Source organism: Simochromis diagramma, unplaced genomic scaffold, assembly GCF_900408965.1.
Source record: "Simochromis diagramma unplaced genomic scaffold, fSimDia1.1 OVJJ01000205.1, whole genome shotgun sequence".
Lineage (NCBI taxonomy): Eukaryota > Metazoa > Chordata > Actinopteri > Cichliformes > Cichlidae > Simochromis > Simochromis diagramma.
In genome coordinates this window covers 15,119,249-15,128,823 of record NW_024386782.1, presented here as the reverse complement: position 1 = coordinate 15,128,823, position 9,575 = coordinate 15,119,249, and the positions used below count along the sequence as shown (strand labels likewise).

The 9,575-nt window shown below is 41.6% G+C and overlaps 1 protein-coding gene across 1 annotated transcript; it reads left to right on the top strand.

Moving 5' to 3' along the window:
- The first annotated feature begins 6,893 nt into the window (after window positions 1-6,893).
- ptger4c (prostaglandin E receptor 4 (subtype EP4) c) lies at window positions 6,894-9,568 on the top strand. Its single transcript, XM_040022142.1, has 2 exons — window positions 6,894-8,123; window positions 8,252-9,568. The coding sequence occupies exons 1-2, from the start codon at window positions 7,269-7,271 to the stop codon at window positions 8,843-8,845; spliced, it is 1,449 nt and encodes a 482-aa protein (XP_039878076.1). The 5' UTR covers window positions 6,894-7,268; the 3' UTR covers window positions 8,846-9,568.
- Window positions 9,569-9,575: the final 7 nt, after the last annotated feature.

Here is a 9,575-nt window from a genome sequence, read left to right as displayed (position 1 = left end):
ATGATCTCCAGGCTCCTCAAATATGAAAACAGCTCACAGATGGAAATGTGTCGGACACACAAACACTGTATACACATAAACAAACTTGACTGAGGCACATATGTAGCAGGGCATGTGTGGGATGATAGTGCTGAAAAATATGAAACACTGACATTGAGCTTTGGTTTGTTCGTACGTGTGTGTGTGAGTGTGCATTTGCAAATGCTCGAAGGACAGATGTGTATGGCCTTTGGAGTTTACCACAACCGCAGTGTACAAGAAAACAACACTATAGCTTTATAAGACGCAGATGATTTTTGGTCATTAATTGGAATCCACTGGTAATGCAGAAATGAAAAAGCTAGTTTTAAGACAGTTTTAAAAATATTTTGCTCCAGAGGTTAAAGGCATTGCCAGAAACACAAATAAGACTTAATTGGCGTACAGGGACAAAGAAAGAGCTCCAAATAGGGGAAGCTTAGGTTTACAGACATTAAATGAGCCTTAGCCTCCCTGGTGGAAGCATCGTGGCAGGCTGCAGCAGAGCAATGCAAAGAGTTTTGATTGAATATCAGTTGTGGGAAAAGAAAAATAAGATAAAGGCACATGATGACATAACGGCAGCACAATACCACTGGCAGCGCTGAACTGGGAGACATCACCATCCAGTTATAGCAGTGGAGTGCACGTCACGAACACGGTGACATCACCACTTTAATTCTATCACTTTTCCCAGAAAGTAGACATGTCGTCAGAATGGGGTTAAGTTAAGGGGGCGTCTTTATTTCTTTTTCTGTGCACACTTTGTTCTTTGGGGGTTTCTACAGAAATAAAGCACTTTTTGCTTTTGCCACATTAAGTTTTGCTTGTTCATTCGAGGCAAATTTCACCTGAGGGGGAAAGAAAATAGAGAACCTAATAGGAACTATTAAACCTCCAGGGCATCCACGTACATCACGGTGAAAAGTCTGTCCTACATTTCTTTTAAAGGGAATACTGAAATAACGTATAAACAAGATTAAATCTCATCTATGACTAACTGCAGGTCTGCCTTATAAAAGCAACAATGATGAGAAGCGCTGGCATTCTGTGGGTGGGTTTGTCTTAGTCCTTTTACACAAAGATAAAGCAACAAAGGAGACAGAATGTAGAGACTTGATAACTCTTTTGTGTCTTGCATGCACATACGTTGACAAATAAACTGAAATCTGAATCGCTGTGGCTTCCATAACTTGTGTGCAAGGTGCAACTCTTTGTCCTACCACCTGTACATGATGGGAAGTTTGTAGGAATTTTGCCAAATGACCTTTGCTGAAGCACCCCCAAAATGAATCAAAGTATCCCCAAATATTTCTTACTTTTTTTGACAACATTTGCTGTTTGTGTGACACACTACTAAAAATATAAAAAACATACAGTACTTGGTTGAGACGCAATATTTTAAGAACAAAAGTATAGATACCATAGATGTTCCAGCTCGCCTCCCCCCTGCTCTGGCTCTAGCTCCCTTTCTGCCAGAGCGATGGTGCCTGAGACGCAGCGGAGCGGAGGGGTGAGTGCCTGGCTTAAAACAGGACATGTTAGCTTACCCTTCAGTTACTCTTTATATAGTTAGGTAGGAGTCACACCATGTTTCTTTTTAGCTGAAAAACATTACACCCAGGTAACCTGCAGTGTTGAAAACGTGTTTTCCGACGATGTTTGCTACCCTACAATCCGTCCTAGTCTGTAGTAAAATTTGCGACATCACACCGTCCTGTTGCTCCCATTGAAATACATACAGCCTATTTAAAATCTAAAACTTAAAATTGCCCGTAGCCTGCTGTTGTTACCACTGTCCTGTTTGAAATGGAATGAGCGAAGCTATTTATTTTGTCATATGTGCATGTGCCGATATTAAACCCAAGTATAAACCAGCGTTTCCTGGTGTTAGTCAGGAATTGCTAATTGGGATTCAGGCGTGTAGTACACACTGAGGAAGAGAGCCAGAGATGAATAATAACTAATGATTAAATACAGAACGGTCTATAAACACACAGTGAATGAACAAAAGGAGAGTCGAGAAGAAACACTCAATGCATCATGGGAAACCCCCAGCAGCCTTGACCTACTGCAGGATCCTAAGAGAAGATTAAGGGTCACCTGATCCAGTCCTAGCCAAATGCTTTATCAAAAAGGAAAGTTTAAAGCCTAATATTAAAAGTAGGGAGGGTGTCTCGGCACACTCTGAATGGTGTTCATTTGAAACTGTCTAATAATTAGACTAATTTTAGTGATATTGCACAAATGCAAGAAAGCATTCCTATATAATTGTTTAAAATGCACATTAAAGGAAAGATCCTGGTCAAAATTAATGACTCCAAGATTTCTCACAGTGTAATTGGAGGCCAAGGAAATGCCATCCAGAGGAGGGATCTGGTTAGACACCATCTAATGCTTTGCATTGCACTTGGTGAAGCAATCTGCATGCCTGGGTGCTTGATATCATACATCTGTGGCCATGAAAGTGATTAGAAAATGTGAATTCAATAATTTGGATGAGCGAGTGGTTACTTTTGCTAATATAGTGTAACGTTAGAACTGAAAACAGGACACAACAGCTAGTCCACCAATTTGTAAAAGCTTACCAGATGAACTCATGTGCTCAGCTGAAGTTGCTTTACACGTTCCCCTGTGAACAGGTGATATCACATTATCTTGCCAGCAGTTAAGCCAGTATGACAACGTTCATTTTGTTTGCAAAGGCATCACATGCTGATCAATAGCCAGCTTCTATATTGATCCTGTGTTGAAGACAGAAACAACTCCTGGGATTTTTTTTTTTAAATGTAACAACCATTGAGAATCTTCTAAAGCTGCTCTGTGTTATTTCACAGTGAGAACTGAAGTGCCTTCTAAAAGTTATTAACACCATTTAACCAACTGTTGTTTGCCACACCTGTAATGGCCAACCTTCCTTTACAGCCAGCGTAATGAATTTGCTCAACAGGATCTCAGCATCCTTCAGTACTGCTTATGACCTCCAAGGACAATTGATTAGTGGGTCTGAGAAGTGATCAGTGTTGGTCAAGTTACTTGAAAAAAGTAATCAGTAACTAATTACTGATTACTTCCCCCAAAAAGTAATCCCGTTACTTTACTGATTACTTATTTTCAAAAGTAATTAATTACTTAGTTACTTAATTACTTTTTAAAAACACGATTTACAACCTGAATAGGTGATAAAGCGATAGATCTTTCAGCCCAATTCTACTTTTTCTGCATAATCCATCATACAAAATGTAATCAAATGGAAAAGTATCTTTTTTTTACTTGTTTTATCAGTTTTAATCTTTTAACTTTATGCATCAAGCAAAAATTTAATTATATGCAACATTCTCTGACTGGAAGAAATTAGTTTAACATTTAAACCTATTTTCTGCACATTCCAGCACATAAAATAAAATATTTTTTGTGTTTACACTCACTCTTTCAAATAGATGCAAGTAAAACACAGCAGAAAATAAATAAAGTCAAAGACTCAGCGGTCCTTTTGCTCTATTTTCACCTGTAAAGCAGGACTGCGGTAGGCGGAGGTTTACCCTGGTGCAGGTGTGCCGCGGTCAGTTGAAGAATCCGCGAGTTTCTCTGTGAATTTCCCATTACATCATTGTGCACTCGGTGCTTGCTTGGAAGTTTAGGGTTTTTTTTCGCTGTAAAAAGAAGTTTTCTTCCCACGCACAACAGACGCTAATGTTTTTGTCACTTTTTATGGAATCAAACTCAAAGTAAGGTCAGTACTTCCACGCTCATACTCTCTCCCACAATCGATATGTGATCCATTGTTGATCTGCACACAGCTGTTGTCACTAATGGCACACTCGCTTACGTCATTGTCGTGAGACATTCTCGCAAAAAACATCACGGTTTTAGTAACGCAGTAACGCAGCGTTCCTACGGGAAAGTAACGGTAATCTAATTACCGTTTTTGCAATAGTAATCCCTTACTTTACTCGTTACTTGAAAAAAGTAATCAGATTACTGCCCATCTCTGGAAGTGATTAAAGCCCTGTAGTTTGAATAGGGATCGTCCGTCATGTATTGGGTGAGAATAACGACACACAGACAAAAGCATTAAACCCATGTGTGCTCAGTCGAAGGGAGAAAGAGTATACTATTGTGTGAGCATCAGAGCTGCTGATCTCTGAAGGCGTTTGGTTATTACAACAGAAAGGGACGCTTCAAACCCACAATCGAACACACACCCAGGAGGCATCTGTCCCTGACGGCGGGACAGGAATCCACTTACACCGACAGAGACGGAGAGTCTCTGCAACAGCGCACCGTCAGACAAATCTTACTCCTATTGTGTATGATGAATTCTTTCATTTCCACCGATTAGATTATCCTGCTGTTTCCGCTCTGTGTGTTTATGTATGTTTGTGCGTGTGTATAAAGCAGCATTGTGTGGAAAATCAAACATTAAAATCGATTTTAATATTGAGATATATGTATCTGAGTACTTCCGTTTCACATTAGTAAATAAACTTCAGACTTTATATAAAAATGTCAGAAATGATTAGCAGCATATAAGTTTGACAATCAGCAGGGAAACATCAACAACGCTCTCCACCGTTATCAGTGTTTACCATTAGAACTAAAGCAAAGACTTCAGCAGAACGGCTTGTCACTGTGTGGTTAGTTTGTGAATCACCACCTCGATAAGACGATAAGAGATTCGTTCTTGACAATTGCAGCAAACGTCCACTGTTTTTTGAGCTCCATTTAGTTTGCTCTAACAGTCTGTGCGTAATTAACTCCCAATTAGCAAGGGAGCGGCTCCTCATCACTGAGCCTGTGGGCTGACGTACCAGTACAGTCTGACTCCTAGACTGCTCTGGTTCAATCCAAACGCTTTGAAAAAAATATGAACGGATTAAAGACTAAACAACATTTAGAGAAGTAGTAAATGATTCATTATGATGACTTCTGAAATTATAATTTCACCCACAGGCTAATTCCTCTCGACATTTAGTCGATCTTAGTGGAATGACTAATCCGATGTATGGAGGTTATAAAAACGTATAGGAGAGAGAAAGGAGGCGATCGAGCTTGCGACGAGGCTGATAGCAATCTCACAGCTCACTGAACGTCAACTTCAAATTCAGTTTTAATACACACTCCCCCATCTTTGTTTGCCGCAAGTCAGATATTTATCTAAATAAGTAAATAGATTCATAAATAAATGCATTTAGTTAACCAAGTGCAACTTCCTGTAAATGAAACTGGGTGAGGTTTGATAAATTGGTGGGCAACCGTGTACTGTGTTGACTCGTAGTCAGGTCTTCAGTAAGATGTTTGGACTGTGCATCTTGGGGTGCTGGTATGGTGCCAAAAAAAGTGATTGTAAACTGTTATAAATGACCTTTTGGCCTCTAATGTGTCAAATATGTGCCGAACATATCTCTCATGAATGGCATCCAATCATTTTCAGCCCGAAAGAACATTCCACTTTTTGTGGCTTTCATATATCCGTTATTTGTGCAGGTAAAAAGTCTAATTGCCATTAAAAGTGTCTTTTTTTCAAAAACCGCAGCAAACACAACATCACTTTTATATAAAGATATTTTAAGCAGCCAGAAAGGACTGGATTGATCATTATAGAATACAGAGTAGGCAAAATGACGCAGAGTCATGAAGATTTTTGCAAAACAGTCTTGATTTACAAACAAAAGCAAAAGTGTAAGACATAAAAATCACAGACAATCATTTCTTGGAACAACACCTGAAACGTCTCGTGCATTGGATGATTTTTTTTAAACTGAATAAAGCGTGGGCTACAAAAGACCCAAGGACTCTAAACAAGGAATTCAAAAAGAACCCCTCATTATGCAAACTCTTAACACGGTTCGCTTATCTGTTAGGGCTGATTCACTTGACAAGCATCACCGTCATCACAAGAATATCTCTATTTTTGTTTCTGATTTCCCATTATGTCATATTTTGGTGTTGAGCTCAACCTCACTCAGACTGTTTTGCCTCGGAGAGGGCCACATTCATGCGACAATACACCACAGATTAACATTAGTGGCTGTAGAGCCATCAATTTAGCTAACAGCAACATGAACAGCTTGTTCCCACGAGTCCTCTTCAACAGAGACATGTGCACCTCCATGCTCGTTTGATTGATTGCCCTTTTCGCTGGAATGTGTGGATTTCATTTGATAGCACCGTGCTCGATTTTGACATCAGATTACACAAAAAAAAAAAGATATGAAAGAGGTGGGTGTATTTTTATAGTTTGTGAAGGAATGGTAGCTGTCTTCAAACTACAAAAAACAAACCAAAATAACAACAAACAAACAAAATCCGTTTCTCTTTGGAAGGTCATGGATTGCATCTCAATCGGACAGCCACCAATAATCAATAGCCTGCTGAAGGTTGACTTTGGTGGGGAGTGGTGTCAGTTGCTGGGGAGGCGCTGACCTTGGTGCTGAAGTTTAGTTTTTGCTGATTTCCACCTTTATATGTGGACCATATAGATAAAGAGGATACTGTTGCAAACTGCGTGTCAGTGAGCCATAATCCAGAGCATTCTCACATGATGTGAATCTCAGAAAGCCTCCTTATGAAATCGGTGAGAATCAGTGAGAGCTTGTATTTTTATTATGAAAATTTGTGATCATGATTTAAAAATTTCAGGTAAAATAAGTTATTAAAAACAGATTAACCTTTTGCTCTACGTGGCTGTAGAGATATATAAATGTAGCCTATTTAATGCGGTTATTATGGCGTACACTTTGTAAGTCCGTCCAAAAATTAGACAAAAGGAGTTTAATCACTAAACGATACCAGCTATTGTCATTTGCCTGGCGGCTTTAGTGAGCTGAGACTGATGGTGTTTTACTTGCGGGGTTAATAAGGCCATCGGGGAAAAGACGCATGATTGTACTTTGGCTGGAGACATGAGATCCTCGGAAACCTGCGCGCTTCCAGCCCGCACGTCACTGTCCTGACATCAGCACAGAGCTTAAATACCAGCAAATCCGAGTGGTGTAAAACAAAAACAGGCACACCTGTTGTGGTTATGCCGGGATCCGAACACAGTGCTGGAACACAACATACGTTTCACTGCTGTGTGCTTTATGCGTTTATGAGCACAAGATTCCACGCAATGTGATTTTTTTTTCCTCTTCATGTTTTTTGGAGAAGCACTTTGTTTTTTTCAGAGCGACTTTTCTGAAGGTCACTGAAAGTCCTTCGTGCTTTAATCTTCGTGCATTGTTACTGCTTTTTTGTTTTGTTTAATAATGATCAACCACACTGCCGCGTTTGAAGAACTGGACACAAACGTTTCTGAGCCGTCACAGCTTCTCTCGCTTAACCAGAGCGCTTTCCCTGCGCTTCGGCTCGAGTACAAGTCTCTGATCACTTCAGCCACCATGTTCGCCGTGGGCGTCCTGGGAAACCTCATCGCCATAGTGGTGCTGTGTGTCTCCAAAAAAGAACAGAAGGAAACCACTTTCTACACGCTGGTCTGCGGTATGGCCATCACGGACCTGTTGGGGACGTGCTTCACGAGCCCGGTGGTAATCGCCACGTACGTGTCTAGCCGGTGGCCAGGGGGAGCGCTGCTCTGCCACTTCTTTTCCTTTTCCATGCTTTTCTTCGGCTCCGCCGGCATGTCTATATTGTGCGCTATGGCTGTGGAGCGATACTTGGCCATAAATCACGCGTATTTTTACTCCCAGCACATAGACCGAACCATGGCGCGGTTTGCGCTCCTGGTCACCTACCTGGCGAACATCGTGCTGTGTATTATGCCCAGTTTTGGATTCGGACAGCACGTTAGCCAAATCCCCGGGACCTGGTGCTTTCTCGACTGGAGAGCAATGGATCCGCTGGGAGCTTGCTACTCGTTTCTGTACGGCGGCGTGATGATTATATTGATCGCAGTGACTGTTTTGTGTAACTTGGCGGTGTGCAGGACGTTGGTGGGCATGAACCAGAGGACAGGAATAGTCAGGACTGAGCTGTGTGAGCAGGGGTGCTCCCGTCGACGCTTCCCTCGGCTGCCTTCGGTCACTTCTGCGGCAGAGATCCAAATGTTCTGGCTTATGATCTTGATGACCATCGTATTCCTGGTCTGCTCTATCCCATTAGTGGTAAGGGCAACAGACTATTTGTTTCTATTTGTTCTCTTATGTCTGCATCCAGTGCACATTCAGTTACTGGTCTTAGCTTTATTTGATATCATAACTCAGATGTCTTCTGTCATGCTTTTGTCTCACAGGTGCGAATCTTTGTTAACCAACTATATGGCCCATCTTACATTTCTGCTGGGATGAAGCCCGACTATCGCAGCGACCTGTTGGCAGTCCGCTTCGCCTCGTTCAATCCCATATTAGACCCCTGGGTGTACATATTGTGTCGCAAAAACCTGCTATTGAAGGGCTGCGAGAAGCTAAAGAGAACAGTTAACAGGGTCAGGGATGGAGGTGGCGACAACATCGGCTGGGCAGAGGGTCAAAACTCTCCACAGTCTTTAAACAGCAACGATACCAGTTACGCTTCCATACGCACATCCAGCTACAGAAACGACCGGGACCACCACGGACCGATCCAGAATAAATCTTTTACAGACTTTGCCCTGAGACAAGCGTGGGAGTACGACACGGCCCGTGTTAGCTTTCACCCGTTCAGCGTCGAATCGACCGCGATCCTTGGCTGTGATGACGAGGTGGAGGGTAACTCCAAACAGGAGACAGCCAAGGCATCTCCAGGGCGCAGCGTAACGCCGCTGCTTCCTGCGCACATAAGGAGAATGGACATCGTTACCTGCACGTTCAGCACACCGAGCTCCTGTGAGTCTGCGAAGTGTCTCTGAGTGAAGTTCACGAACTCCCGACAGCAGTTTTCAAGCACCTCGGGAAGATCTCCGAACTGTGACTTAATCACGTTTGATGGGTTTAAACCGCCAAGTGTCACATCGTGTAAAATAATATCCAGTAACAACTGCAGCAGTAATCAGCACGTCACCATTAACAGCAGGTAACAGTTTTCATATGATTTAACGTGAGCTGAAAACTAGCAAAGTGCTTCAGGTTTGATCCACGTGATCCAGCGCAGCAGTTCAACAGTAGATTGTGAACTGAAGAACCACGTCAGTTCCAAAGAATCACAGAGACCAAACATTTACTTCTTCATGCTGCTTAACCTAAAAAAAAAAAAGTTTAGCCAGAACAGTATGTGGTAGATTTTTTTTTTAATAAAAGAAATTTCCAAACTTGGAAATTTAAATATATTCATACCCCGTGGGTACAAATAAAGTGCGTGTCATTGTCATTTCATGGGTTTAAAACTCTTTAAATATGCGGCGCCCTTACATGTGTTGTTGCACTACATTTGTTTTACGGGGGGCGGTGTAATTTATTTAGTTATTTATTTTTTCTACATGCTGCCAACTCGCTCAGTGCCATGTAACAGTGCTTCATGATGCAGGTATGGAGGACCACGAATATCTTTCGTGTTTTGATAACTGCTGTTGTAAAAAGCAAATGTGATCAAATCTTATTTTAAAATAAAGAAGAAGAAGAAAAAAACACTGTTCCCCTCAC

Bases quoted from the DNA above. Each gene is read 5' to 3' on its own strand.
- ptger4c (XM_040022142.1), top strand. From the start codon at position 7,269: ATGATCAACCACACTGCCGCGTTTGAAGAACTGGACACAAACGTTTCT. The intron at 8,124-8,251 runs GTAAGGGCAACA...TTTGTCTCACAG, and splicing joins TCTGCTCTATCCCATTAGTG to GTGCGAATCTTTGTTAACCA.